This window comes from Pagrus major, chromosome 9 (genome assembly GCF_040436345.1).
Source record: "Pagrus major chromosome 9, Pma_NU_1.0".
Classification (NCBI taxonomy): domain Eukaryota; kingdom Metazoa; phylum Chordata; class Actinopteri; order Spariformes; family Sparidae; genus Pagrus; species Pagrus major.
The window spans coordinates 25462453-25477003 of NC_133223.1; the positions used below are offsets into that span (position 1 = coordinate 25462453).

Below are 14551 nucleotides of genomic sequence, written 5' to 3' on the forward strand. Positions count from 1 at the left end.
TGATCAATGCCAAGAACTCTATATGTAAAACCATGTTTGGCCCTGAAACACTCTGGTTGTACAAAGTGCTGCATGTCACATCATGGTTAAGTCCACCTGGTCTATATGCAGATGAGGCCTATTCAACTACATTTTTAGAAAGGCTAGATTTCAATGAAAGTGCAGAGGGGCCGGACTTTTACATCAACTACGTATGACTGGTAATCTAGGAATTTAAATGTGTTAAGACAATGCAATTTTTATTTTCTTTTTCACTTTGTTCATTAATTTTCACAATACAAAAGCAGGCTACAGGGGGGAAAAAAATGCCTGTGTTAAAACGTTTTAACAAAATTTTAGTATTTGTGTGCAAAAGGGTGCATCTGCAGAAGCTTGTCTTGGGGTTAATGTAAATATTGTGATTAACTAAATGAATTGGTTTGACATATTACTGTCACTGTCATTTTTTCTTTTCTGCAATTGATTATCTTCCCTTGCGGCTCCAATTTCACCATCATCAATACCTGGAAATGGATGTTTCCAGAAGTTTCTCCTGCTTTACCTAAAAAGACACCCTGCGTGCTGAGGCGTTTAGCTGCTGATGAGGCACAGTTACAGTCAATCAAGACAATATATTGTACATTTACCTGATGTAGGGCTATATATATATACATATGTGAACTTAACTTGGCAATGCAAGCTGGTGAAAGCAAATCAATCATCACAGCTGTAGTCAGTCAATAGCTGATCCAACATCCATCACTGTAGTCACAGAGACTTCATGAACTAAATTGGTCTACACTACAGCATCGACAATTCTCTACCAGTGTCGCAGTAAGTATAGGAATACAGATTCTTCTACATTTTGTGGGCAGATGATATTGCCAGGATGGACATTTGCATTCTCGTCAGATACCACTCTCGTTTCCAATTTTGAGACACTGTACATACAGTACTTTTCAAATATCCTTCCTGGATGCCCAAAGCTTTATTGACTTCCGTATGAAATGCAAGTCTACATTTGAATTGATTTGTTGGCATCTGCTGCTGCTGCCTGGAATACCTAAGGCGCTGTCAAGGAGACATATTGTATCTTTATCAGACAAGTGTCTTCTATATATCCCACAAATGTGTTAGGTCTCACTGACAGCGCATGACTGGTTGGAGTTTAACATTCATTAAAAATGAAGCACGAACATCCATAAATAATGAAGGTTTCAAGTAAACAGTGAGCCTGGCAAAAAAAAAAAAAAAATGGAACACTGGCATCCATAAATAATGACGGCTTCAAGTGAACAGAGAGCCCAATATGAGACACTGTGTGACAACTACTAAACTACTGACAAACAAAATCCAAATTAGCATCAATCTCTAAGGCGGCCACCACTGAGCTTCAGGTGTTCCAAAACCCACAGTAGCTCCACTGAAGCTAAGTGAGCTGCCAGAGCTGCACAGTAGAGTGCCTACAGAGAAGTGATGCCTGAGGAAGCTCAGACAACAGTATAGGAGAGAATATGTTTTGCTGCACAGCTTGATTATGATTGAATGAAGCCGAGCATGAACTTTAATTACTGCTTACACCCTGGCTGTTTGTGACTGCGTATTGAAGCAGCTTAGGACACACAAAAGGAGGCTGAGGCGATACAGCACAGTGCAGCGTTTGGCAAACATCAATCACTGTTAAAGGCTGATTTAATACAAATGGTGATTAAAGGGGAATTTTAAAACCTTTACCCCTATCTTTTAAATGTATGCTTGTAATTCATCCAGTTCAACCCTCAAAACATACTTTACAGCCTAAAAAAGCTCTTTTCCCTTGCATAAAAAAAAGGTTAAACACATCTTCAAAGAACTCTGAAAAGCTCAGGCCACTGTCGCTCGCCGTGTATTTTTCTTATTCGTGTTTTCCAAGATTAATCCAAAACACAGAGAGCAACTTTTGCTAACCAAGGCTGACAGATGGTTTAATACCACTGAGACACGACTTAAGCACAGTGAACTACTGTACAAAAGTATTTACTCAGCACCACCCCTTCGAAGTTGATGCCATCAGTGAGGACATGTCTAGTTCTTGGTCCAAAGAGTACAGCATCAATAATTCAACTTCTAAAACACTCTGGATTGAATAAAGTAATGCATGCAAAAGACACTAGCAAACCAGCGCAATAATATACTCTGAAGTGTCTTATACAGCAAAACTAAGAATTTATAGTTACTCTAGTGTATTAGTGAGGTGGGAGGTGGAGCGTTGCCTTGAGCTATATGCCCAAAATGCAGATGTTAAGCTTGTATAATGTTTACCATGTTCACCATTTAGCATGATGGCATGTATAAATGTGCTAATTAGCACTAAAACAGAGGTACCAAAGCGCTTTCAATCTCCCCCCCTCTATCACACGGATTGGTAGCATATCACCCCGGACCAGCGCATCACACTTTCTCCCCCCTGGCTAGCAGGGAAATGGCAGCAGGGTGGCTGTCCTTAATGTGGTACACCATGGTGCTATAGTACTACTAAACTGAAGAGTAGGATCGCCCATTTTAACTAATGTCTTCATTTAGCACACTTCACTTCACACACCATTCCTAGATCCACGCACCTAGCTGGCTAAAAGCAAACTCCATTGTCTCTATTTTGTGTCAGGACATTACGCTGTGTGCTGAAAGTGGATAACTGCAAGGTTTATGTAAAAGTTTTTTTTGCCAGGCTTTAAACTTTGGACTTAAACTGGAATTATTTTTATAATGAATATCAATTGTTTTAACGATATCTATATTGTTGGGAGTTTAGTGTGGTCGTGGTATTTATGAAGGTGTTAAGTGTGTTGTTACAATTGCTCCCATATGCTGCTACAATCGCTCTTGCGTATGGAGGCAGATGTAACGTTTGACTGTTTCAATCAAAATTGTGACTCATTGACCGTAAAAACATGTAATGGCTGTTAACGAGTAGAACATAGGTAGAAGTTTCCTACATAAACATTGTAACCAATAGTTCAAGTGGTTTCTGAGTAATGACTTTAAAACCAAAATTGTTATAATTGCCTGCGGTGTCTCTTATCTGAAAAAGCAAGACATGCTCTTACCAAATTACGTTAAATTATCCAGTGTGATTACTGCTCAAAACACATCGATCTGCATCTGTCTATCATTAGCGGTGAAACCTGAAGTTACCTCTATTAGTGGGAATGAAAAGTTTCTGGCACAGTTGCACAAATTATCACATTTTGAGAGTTGAAGGAAGGAAGGTGAGTTTTGAATGTAAGTTGATAACCCTATCAACCCTCACAGATATCTTACAAGACAGTGAGAAACATTGTATTTATTGTAGCATTAAATATGCAGCAATTAGGCATCACATTATGAGCTGTGAGGAACAAACAACTAGAGATTTCCCTTAACGCCGTTATTAGTATTCGATTTGCTCACTGAGCTTCCCTATTTTACATCTTGACCAAGCAGAGCAACTAAAACAGCAGTAGCAGTCGAACCCACGCACAGTGATTGAATGAATATGTGGTAAGTAGGCATGTGTGACTCACTGCATGATATTTCATCAGACTTATCCCCACAGTCATCCTCCCGGTCGCAGCTCCAGGCTCGAGGTATACATCGTCCATTCTGGCAGGAGAACTGGTCGGCCTGACAGGGCTGGGCTGAGTAAGAAGTGAGAGGCCACTTAATTCAATCACATGTGCATAAGTCAATGCAGGACGTGCACTACAACTCTAATGATCGCTACATCACCAGGATGTCAATGTCCGCCCACTGCAAACTTTTTATCACTCAATCACACAGTATAGCGTGGCCGGTCTGAAGGCCATGGGAAATGTGCTGTTGCTTGACGGGTCGTCATTTACACCCTGCGAGGCCGTGGTGAACACACATGGACAGCACACCAGTGATGTCTCGCTGATGTGTGATATGCATGTCAATCTGACACTGAGGGAACATTCATCAGCCTCTGACTAATGCTCATTGATTGATCCTCTGTGGACAAAAAGCTCCTGAGAGGCCCCACCGAGGATATGGGAGGCAATGTGATATACTGTAAGTGTTCCTGACATCAGTTGCGTCTCGTAGGTGCTACAGCTCTTTGATACTGGAGAGTGCTCTCACACAAGGAGATTGATTGCACTGTAGGGAAACTACTCGAGAGCCACAAGATATAAAGGTGATGACTGCCGTGAAAACAATGTTGTCTGTTCAAGACTTTGATGAGTAAAGGAAGAATTTTATCAAAATATGTTTTATGTCTTACTGTATAGATAAAAGAGCTGTTTGATCTTCAGTCTGCATCAGCTTGATTGAAATGTATCAGTAAATCAATCACAGAAGTGCATTATTGCGAGTTGAGCCTGAATGTACTAATGTACTAATATCGCTATTTCACAAGCAATAATTCATAGACTAACTGATGTCTGTTTTGAGATAAAATGTAAACAGATAAATCAGATCTACTGAGAAGAGACATCAGGCAAAAAGTGCAGCCAATTGAACATATTTTCACGGCGGCCATTTTCCTTGGCCATCATGCTCGGGGTGCTAAGCTCAAATGTAGTACTGCTGTGTTCCAGGTTTGAAGCCGCATAAACGTCAGGAATCCGACAAATTGTTATCATTCACCACTTTACGATTGATCAGCAACTAAAAAGACAATTGAAAGTAAAAATCCAGAGGTTTTTCAAGGTAAAAGATATGTGATAACTGGTTAGCTTTGGTTAAACAAAGCTTTGGTTAGCATTTACTTCTAGCTAACATTATTGTTATTGTAACGATAGGACAGGTGTAAATGAGCTCAGAAATATTAGTGCATATCTCAGACACACTAGATGTAACCATATTGTGCCATTATGTACGGTGATGTTAAGCTAAATTAAGCTGTTAAGCTAAAAAATTTTAAATTTTACCTTAAAATATGGCTGGAAGTCCCTCCAGATTTTCACTAATCATCATCTTTTCCATTTATAAGGATTTGTCATATTTCCTGTTCAGTTGATAACCCGTTAGCTTCGGTTAAACAACAGCTAAAGTTAGCATTCAGTCACTTCCGTTTGACAGTGTTACAGTGATATAATGGGACAGACGTAAATAAACTCTGAAATATCAACGAACATCTTGGACATATTTATTTAAGCCTGTAAGTGAAACACACTAGATGTAACATTGCGGTAATGTCAGCTAGGAAGTGGTTGAATGCTAACATTAGCTAATAGGGTATCGAATATGTTTATTTTACCTTGAAATATGGCAGGATGTCCCTCACTAATCATCATCTTTTTCAGCTGCTTATCAATTTGAAAGTGGTGAAATAATAATGAGTTGTCACATTTCCTACGATTACGACATGCAACTTAGAGAACAGTGACATTATCCCAGCGTTCGAGCTTCCCACCCTTAACGTGACGTCAGAGGAAAATGGCTAACATGTGAATATGTGTGTATACTGCACTGAATCTAAGGCAAGCATGAATCCGGTACAGCACATACCTGAGCATGTAGTGTTGGCCTCATCCTCATTGTTACCACAGTCATTTGTTCCGTCACAGAGCCATCGTTTTGGGATGCAGCGATTGTTGTTGCATTTGAACTGATCGGTGGGGCAGGTGTGATTGTCTGCGAAAAGCAAAAAAGTCAGCCATTGACCTTGTAGCTCTAAAATGAAATACATTGAAAATAGCTAATAAAATAAAAGAGTGAAAAATAAAATGTGCTGATAATTCAGAACATCACATTCTCAGTCTCAGCCACAGCCAAGGTAGCTTAAATGTTTCTTAATGTTAAAGCTTCATTAATTCTCCAGCCCATCTGATCTTTCTTAGTCCTACGGGGTTAAAGAAGTTCCATGTCCATAAAGAGTTATATTCACAGCTTCTTAGTGGGATTTCATGGAGTCCCCAGCTCAACTTATCTTGCTCTGAAAGACCAGCAAGCCATGTCAGGAACCATAAAAAGGAATGATGTTTTAGAGAAGAATCTCTCTCATGTTTCTCCTTGGTGGTTTGTCCTTTAATAGAGAGTAATGGAGACTCCATAACATTTTTATAGAGCTCTTAAGTACATTTGTTATGTGGTTTTAGTGCCTCGATTTTTGTTTAATATAAAGCCACTTTTACATAATAACTCAGAAAATATACTTCACTGGAACGACCAACCGAGCTCCATATTTTCTTTATCAAAACATAACATACCCTTTATGTCATGGGCCTTGAATCTACCTCTGTGTAATAAACGTGCTGTATAAATCAAACTGCCTTGCTTTTATACATCTGACATCCACATTAGTCTGTTTTCAAGTCCGATTCCACGTAAGCCTCCAAACCCACCAAAATAAACTAAGTTAGTACATTGTTAAGGTATATGATATCCCAGGAGAGCAGATAATTGATTTTTCTATTCTGATCGTTCTGCCAGAGGATTAGATTATGGTGCTTTGCCAGCAGAAAAATATTTAAAAAATAAATAAACCAGCATCGGAGCGTTTAACGTGCTGTTTATCCGCCTGATTTGTTTAAGTGCAAAACCACTTGGCAGGAGCGAAAGGGTAGATGGCAGCGTGGAGGAGGAGCACTTTTCACCCCTACTTACAGTACCTCAGCGACATTTAGGAACACAGAGGTTGACAGTAAGAGAGAATTAGCGTTAAAAAGCTTGTGCTGTCTTGCTTGGTGCATGGTTGTGCATGTAAGTGAATTAAAGAGGCAACGTGTAAGATATGGCCACCTGTCAAGGGTAGTTCCAAACAAATAGGGGGCAGCATGTCTGCCTGGATTGCAATAGTGGATAATGGGGGGAGTCGACGCAGGCAACCGTGCCAAAGCACTGTCTGAACAAAGTCTCAAAGACTGAAGGATGCCAGTTTGAAGACAGGGGACATAGTACAGAGGCGATTTACAACGGCTCCATCCAATACTCTTACTCTGGGGGCGACTAAGATGGCAGGAAGGGACAGGGAAGACATGACATGAGAGAGGAGAGTGAGGAACCGTCATCCCCAGCATGGGAAAGCAGCCTGAATATTTACACAGTTAACTCGGTTGAATTAATTATTTACTTTGACCAAACCAACCACAATGGGTGACTGTTGGAATAGTGGATAGACAAAGAGACATTTTTGTTTCTGTCGTGTTTGAATAAAGTGTGTAACAAGGCAATTAAGCTAAGTTTAGTATGGAAAGTAATTTGAATTCAGAAGGTGGAGGTGAGTTTTTTGCTCATGTATTAGACTAAAAAAGCTAAGAGTTTATGAAACATAGCGAACTAACATTGTACGTACATCTCCCAGGTTCAAACTACAGGGTGTCAAGATTAGACAATACGTCCCTCCTCCTTGTGTTTCTCAGTGTTTCCCCCTCCCTCTTGTTCCGGGTTGGTTCCCTGTCTTTGTGTATGTCTTCCCCCTCTGTGCTTGTGTGTCCGGCTGACAATCCGCCTGCCTGCTGCTGCCAATTACCCTGCACACCTGCAGCCCATCCACTAATCAAGACTCGACTGTACATCTCCCCAGTTCTTCACTCCAGCCTTTGTCAGTTCACCTATGTGGTAACGTTCAGACCAGCCTGTGCTCTAGCTCTGTGTTGTTTCTAGTTAAACTTTTGATCGTCTAGGCGATCCTTGCTTTCATGTGCCTCAGGTCCACTATTCATCCGCAGTCCTCATCAGCCTCCTTCCACCAGTGTCCAGCCATGCCTTCCTGCTCTGCAACAGTCTCCCTACTTCATCTTCCAGAACATTTTACAACAAAATCAAACTTTGACCGTCAACTTTATTCATGTACTGCTTTTTGGGTCCACCATTTGGAAGCACAACACAGGTGAGCAATCAGAGTATTGCCTCTTGACGTACAAAGTGGTATTACAAGAGAAGATAGGCTGGAGCAAGCTGGTTAGCATGCTACTTCCTACTGCAACTTCGGTAGATACCTCTCAAAAAACACAGACATATTTGACACAACATCAAAATGTTTTGTTCCTCACATTTGATAATATGAATTCCTTTTTTGAACGTTTTAAACTACAACTCTGCCCATATTTCACACATTGCACCTTTAACAGTATCTGCACACGCAGTGTATTTGTGTGTTTGCGTGCAGCATGCTTGGCCTGCAGTGCAGACTTATTTTAAGATCCTCACAGCAGCTGTGGCTCTCCTCGTCACTTCCATCCAGACAGTCATCGTCTCCATCACACTTCCACAGGGCCCTTATGCAGCGATGGTTATGGCACTGGAACTCATCACTCTTACATCGCTGTGGCTCTGGACTGCTGCTGGAGGCTTCTGAGAGAAACAGTGGTTAGAAATCAACAAGAGACTTGCTATGAAGCATGTGCTAGAGGGAGATTATTGGCATAGCTATAATAGCACAAAAAACATGTTAATAATGTCTCATGACCCCGTGTGTAACTACTGGGATTTGGCTTACATTTCTAGAAACCCAGCGGGATAATCTCCCGCTTGTATTTATTTGTTTATTAGCAGATTTGCATGTGAATAGATAAGGCTTTTATTTGATCTATGTCCCATAGGATGAAACCAGGATTACAATATACTGGGACAGGACTGATCTTAGCCCTCTCGCTCTGTCTGATTCATTATGTCCTCCTACCTGCACAGGTGACATTGTTCTTCCCCAGAACCTGGTTGTCAGCGCAGGCACACACTCTGCCTCCTGGGATGGCAAGGCAGAGGGTACCACAGCCCCCATAATTCACACTGCATGCGTTGTCACCTGGAGAAATAGATTCCAAATAAGGTGTCTTGCTCATTTAAACATACATTTTCTAAAGCCCTCCTTAAGTGACATGAGTTTTCTGTTTTTGTTTAGTCTCTTTTCCCTTTTTGTAAAGCGAACAGCAGAGGTTCAGGGGTCACTTTACAAACCTGCAAAACAAATCATGTCATTGTTACAAAACTCATCTCCTCTCTTGGAGAGACATGCCAGGTGTGTGCAATGAGATCTATAACCAGATGTCAGGTGAATTATTTGGAACAGGGTAGGTGAGAGACATTTGACATTTTTATCCTTCTCGGGGGAATAATTTGTCTTTTCCAGACAAAAGCCGACATTCTCCAAAAGGAAAAAAACACACACTGTCACATCTAAAGTTAAGGCATAAGACACCTTTGTCACTTTCATTTAACACAGAACCCAAAGGCAGCGCCTGAGCCAATGAGATAAAGCTTTTGGTTTTGTAAGGGCCAATCAGTAATACTCAGAGGACTGGACAGCCAATTAATCTATTCAGTGACATGAACAATGGAGAAATGTCCAGCAAAAATTCTCTGTCTACAAGCAGTAGCCAACCATTTCTCTGCATCGTGTGCTTGGCATGGCATTTTCCTACTTAAAATCCAATGTTGTATGGAAATCTTGAGAATGAAAAACACTCATGTTAAGAGTCCAAAACCATATCAATGGACTGTGCACAATTATATTATTCTACTTTCAGAGCAATAGCATCAACCTCCCCTGATTGTGCCGTAAGTGTCTGAGCACTGTTTTTTTAACGTGCCTTTTATTGGATAACAAAAACAAAACACCTGCTGTGAGGGACCAATGCAGTTCTCCACTGTCAGCCGTATCTGACTCCTCTCCTATCTGCTCTTTTCAGCTTTCTAACAGCATGAATCTATCATCATTTGTTACAGAATTGAGCAAACCCCTCCAAACCTTGGTCACCTTATTTAACTTTATAGAGCGGAGCCCCAAGTGGTTTTAAAGTCACTGTCAGTGTTGATCAATGCGCTGGTTCACAGCATGAAATTTGACACCAATAGGCGTGCATACGAAATCTCTGGTGTATATTTTATATTAAGTGCTAAACGTGTTTAGGGGATTCAAATGCCTGGACACAGCAGAGAGATTCTATTTTCAGCCACTTTGTCTGTTAGGGAAGCAATGGTTCAGCGACACTGATCAGGAGCACATTGAGGAAAGGCGGCCGACCTTGCTGACTCTGTGCATCGTAGACACGCAGGCCAAACAGTGGTGGTCTCTCACTCCGCAGCAGAGTGACATCACCGCTGGACAAGTCGAGCTGAAAGACGGAGGCGTTCATGTACTCCGTCCAGAAGATGAAATTACGATGATGAGAGATCCCGAATGGATGGTTCAGCTCTTTTCCATTGTACACGACCTGCAACATGAAGCAAACATACTGTGTCATCAAAAGATTAGGAGAGTTACACAGAGACACTATCGGCAACAAAGAAATCAATAATCTCAAACAGGGTTTTAGCTGTTTGAATATGGGCTCAGAAATTATTTGATCACAGTATATGATGAATGTGATTCAATTTCCTTGCGCAAATTTATTCACGCCGCACTGTCTGCTTATAATAATGTTTGCTAGAATCTTGGCATTGATTAAATAGCATTTGCAAATAATTCATTATTTTAATATGGCAGTGTATCTGGAGTCGACAGGAGCAGTTGGGGATGAAGGGCTGTCCTGTTGGCAGTTGCTGCGGGGTAGGCGAGTAGTTTTCAATCATTTCACTGCTTTGCAGATTAACTTTGTGTCATTGCTAAAATACAGAAATTAGTTTTAGACCCATGCAATATTGATATGAAACTGAGAAGTCAAACACTGAATTATTGTCAAATTACCATGGTAGCAATGTACATTGAATGTGTAGCAGGATTATGTTGTGATCTGACAATAAAAAAAACTAATCAGGAATTAATCATGCCTTAATTAACAGTGTATTTGTAGTGAAGTATAATAATCATATATAAAAATATATCCTGTTTGCCAGACCAGCAAACCTCTCAGTTTAATTTTGTGTTATTAACATACCAACCAGACACAGACATAAAGGCCTCAGTGTGTGTGGCGTGGCGTCCATGATGTTGACTTTTTAATACAAGGGAGGAGAATGGAATTGCAATAGACATACAGGCATTTCATGAAACTGATATCTAGCTTTTTGAAGCCCTAGACCCTAAATTCTATTTGACAATAGTTTTCACTTTTTAAGGAGTACTGTAATTGCAGCCAGCTGAGGCAATCTACTGGACGATTCCAAAACTTATGGTAAGTATGAATCATTTACACACCCAAACATGTAAATATCTAGTCCAGATTTAAAAATACCAGAATGTCCCTTTAAGTTGGGGTCCTGAATTCTGTGGCCCTTACTCTACGAGCGTACTGACCCTCAACTCAGTCAAGTCAGCTAAAAATGATTCATGCACATAAGTTGCTGCATCATTTAACCACTCTGCGTTCCTTCTGCACACTGAAACTCACCATTCTTCCAGTCCCATTGAGATGAATCCTCTCAATGTGATCGTAGTAGGCATCACACCAGTACATGGTACTGGTGCTGTGGTCCAGTGTTAGACCATTGGGCCACAGCATGTTGGAGGTGACGAAAATGAGGCGGTTGGATCCGTCCATCCAGGCTTTCTCTATCCGCCCAATGCTGTCATTGACTTCATCTTCCTCCCAGTCCGTCCAGTACATCCAGCTGTCACACATACAGACACACATACAATTATTGCACCAATGAACTGACATAATAAGGCATTGCTTTAGTTCAGGCAGTATCTGCGAGTCACGCAGCTCAATAGATCACCACGAGCTCCAAACTAACACTGATCACATTCCACATTCAAACCTTGGCAGTTCATTTCAGCTGTCTGCTCCTCATTCTCCCTCGCCCTTGCTTCTTGACACTGATGTTAGATGGTTGCGCTTGTTGCAGCCTTCATCACCCTCCTCCTACTTTGATTTCTTATCAATCAATACACTTGACAGCATTTTTCTGCAGGCTTCTCTCAAAATGATTTATTCTGTATCACAGTGAAATGTGTCTTGTGGGTTCTGTTCTGTACACCCCTGGGGAGGCATGACTGTGCTCCCCACTGAGTCTTTTACACGCCGCTTTGATTCATACAGGGGAACATTATAAAGAACTCAACCTGTGCTGACAAACACACAACCGTATAACCATTCGTTAAGTAGACTGGTTTTAACATGACAAGATTGTTCCCAACTGAAATGGAAGTAAACTGGGATTCCTATTTCCCATATGTAAAACCAAATAATCAGACATCGCTGGCAATCAAAAGAGAGACCGGGAAATGATTCAAGCTTATCAACTCAAAACGTGGCTTGACTGCACATCATGGCAAAGTTAGAAGTCTCATATTCCCAACCAAAAAAATTAAAAATAAAAGTTTCCAGTGTATCTTCTGTCTACTGCGACTGCAACTCTCAGTGGGCCTGTGGTATTTGAAACGTGATTGGGTCAACGATTTGACGTGATCTGTTCTCTAGTAACCGTGCCCAGGGGATTTTCTCTGTTTGAGTGCTGCTGACTGAGCTGTGTGGCCCCCTGTTTCTCATCAATGATAGAGAGCTGGCTGAGGGGAGATGAAACAGAATGGGATATGGAGGTGAATGAACACTCCCTCTGTCTCCAAGTCATCTTTTACGACCGCATGAATTATTCAGCGATTCTACGCACTCCACACATGCAGACACACACACATACTTACATGCACAAAAAAACACATAGACACCACATCAGAAGGATTGACGGACACCTTGCCATCAAAATAAGAGAACTGTGAACTTGTCTTCTATTCTATTGAATGAAGGCTGTGGACAGTAAATATAGTTCATGATCCATATTTCCATTTATCTGATTGATAAAATAAAGGAGATCGCAGCTTCTCATGTGAACATTTTGTCATTTGAATATAATTATTAATCAATTTTGCATGTTTATAGAATGGCACCTTATTCTGAAAGGATTTAGTCATAAAAGAAATGATGGTCCTAAACAACATTGTGAAAGATTGGGAACGTTTTTTTTAAAGCCTAAGGCTGGCAAGAACATCAAGAAACAAAACAAAGAAGTTTTTTTCCTCTCTCTTTTTTTTGATGTATTTACTATCTTGAGAGGCCGTAAATGGTTTTCCAAACAATAAGGAAATTCATATGTATATAAGAAGTAGGATCAAACATGTCCTTTTATTGTATTATTTATTAATAAACTGTTTTCTTGTACAGTTAAACTGAAACCTGCGATTTCACATACGTTTTACTCCCTGCAAGAAACTGATAACACATTATTTTGCATTTTTATTTATTTATTTTTGCTTCTATATGGAAAACTGGAAGATTAAATTATATTCAATTAATTTATTTTTAATTATTCAATATTTTGTTACTCATTTAGGTTGTTATGCTGTGAACATATATTTTGTGTGTTTGTGTCAGGATGTATAGGTTTGACTTTGTATATTGGTTTGTTTTAGGTTCTTTTTGTTTTATTTTTAATGTTTTTGTTTGTTCTCTTGTGACTAATGTCATGTTTTTGTCAATAAAATAAAATAACTATTTGGAGGATTTCTTACGCTTATTTGATATTAATCTAAATATTTGGGGATGCTGGTTGGATTAAACATTATCTTTGACTCTAAGTTCCTATGATGGCCATTTTTGACAAATGGCTGACATTTTATAGACCAAATCAGCAAAAAAATCATAAAACAATTACTAGTTGCAGCGCAATTTTCTTTTAATGTGATCTGTTATTCTACCTTCAGGTGGTGTATACATGTGCTTCATACGAAATGGAGGAACAATGGATTCCTCCAATGGACGAAGCTGCCTATTCCAATAAGTGGAAACGGTGTTATGACAGTAAGTTATATTCACACTTATCAAGGTCAGAGATGACTGAAGCTGAGCAAAGCGCCACTCAAGTCAAAACTTTATATTTATGTGTGGAATTTTCATGTGAATACATGTATGAGATACCAAATGCAGCAAAGAAAGAGAGGTCTGACACTGTTAGGGTGACACTTGTAGTCCTTATCACATCAACACAGACTAGAGGTGGCAAACAGAGCAGAAAATAAGGTTGCCAGAATGCAGTTGAGAAATCAGTTGGAGAGATGCATCCACTTTACCTGAATACACCCTTCCAGTAGAGCAGATAGAGATCAAAGGACTGTCGGGTTCAGGCTGACTGCTCCCTCACAAGCCCAAAACTACCTTTTCTGATCATTTGTGCTATCAGTGGGAGGGTCGGAGTAACAGTGATTAAGCCTTACACAAAAAAGAGACATGATATTCCTCACACCCAACACTTTTACAGCATATGCGCCATGGCTATTTCCTCATTAGTGTCAAAAGTTTAAGGCTGCATTTTCACCATAATTGTTTCATTTTATTTTTTTTCAGTTACATGGGGAAAATGATAGATTTAATGGTTGATAATCAGTGCCTTTTCATCAGTGTGACGAATGTCAGTATGTGTATGTGGCTCGTATTTGAAAGCAGTGTCACTTTTGGGGCAGAGATCAACATAACACAAGAAAGAAAGGCAAATAGGAGACTGAATTATAATTTAGGATCTATATAGTCATGTGTTGACAAATGCACGAGAGGATGGAAAGAAAAAATCCAAATAAAGTGTTTGTAAGTTTCAGTTTGGTGAAACAGCGAAACAGCTGTGTGAGGCAAAATGTTTGGAACAGCCCTCTTGAGGCTTGAGAATTAATCTCTGACTGCTATGGATTTGGTTTGTGTTAATACGATTTAAGCCTTAAAGT

General features: G+C 40.1%; 1 protein-coding gene across 1 annotated transcript in view; it reads right to left on the minus strand.

Annotated features, from left to right (window-relative positions):
• The window catches only part of lrp1bb (low density lipoprotein receptor-related protein 1Bb), a 288538-nt gene that overhangs the window by 127059 nt on the left and 146928 nt on the right, over positions 1-14551 (minus strand). The window contains exons 13-18 of the mRNA XM_073473505.1: positions 11232-11451; positions 9926-10115; positions 8585-8707; positions 8113-8256; positions 5470-5595; positions 3522-3635 (exon numbers count right to left, since the gene is read on the minus strand). Of these exons, the coding sequence (XP_073329606.1) occupies positions 3522-3635; positions 5470-5595; positions 8113-8256; positions 8585-8707; positions 9926-10115; positions 11232-11451 (917 nt within the window). The remainder of the gene's footprint in view (positions 1-3521; positions 3636-5469; positions 5596-8112; positions 8257-8584; positions 8708-9925; positions 10116-11231; positions 11452-14551) is intronic.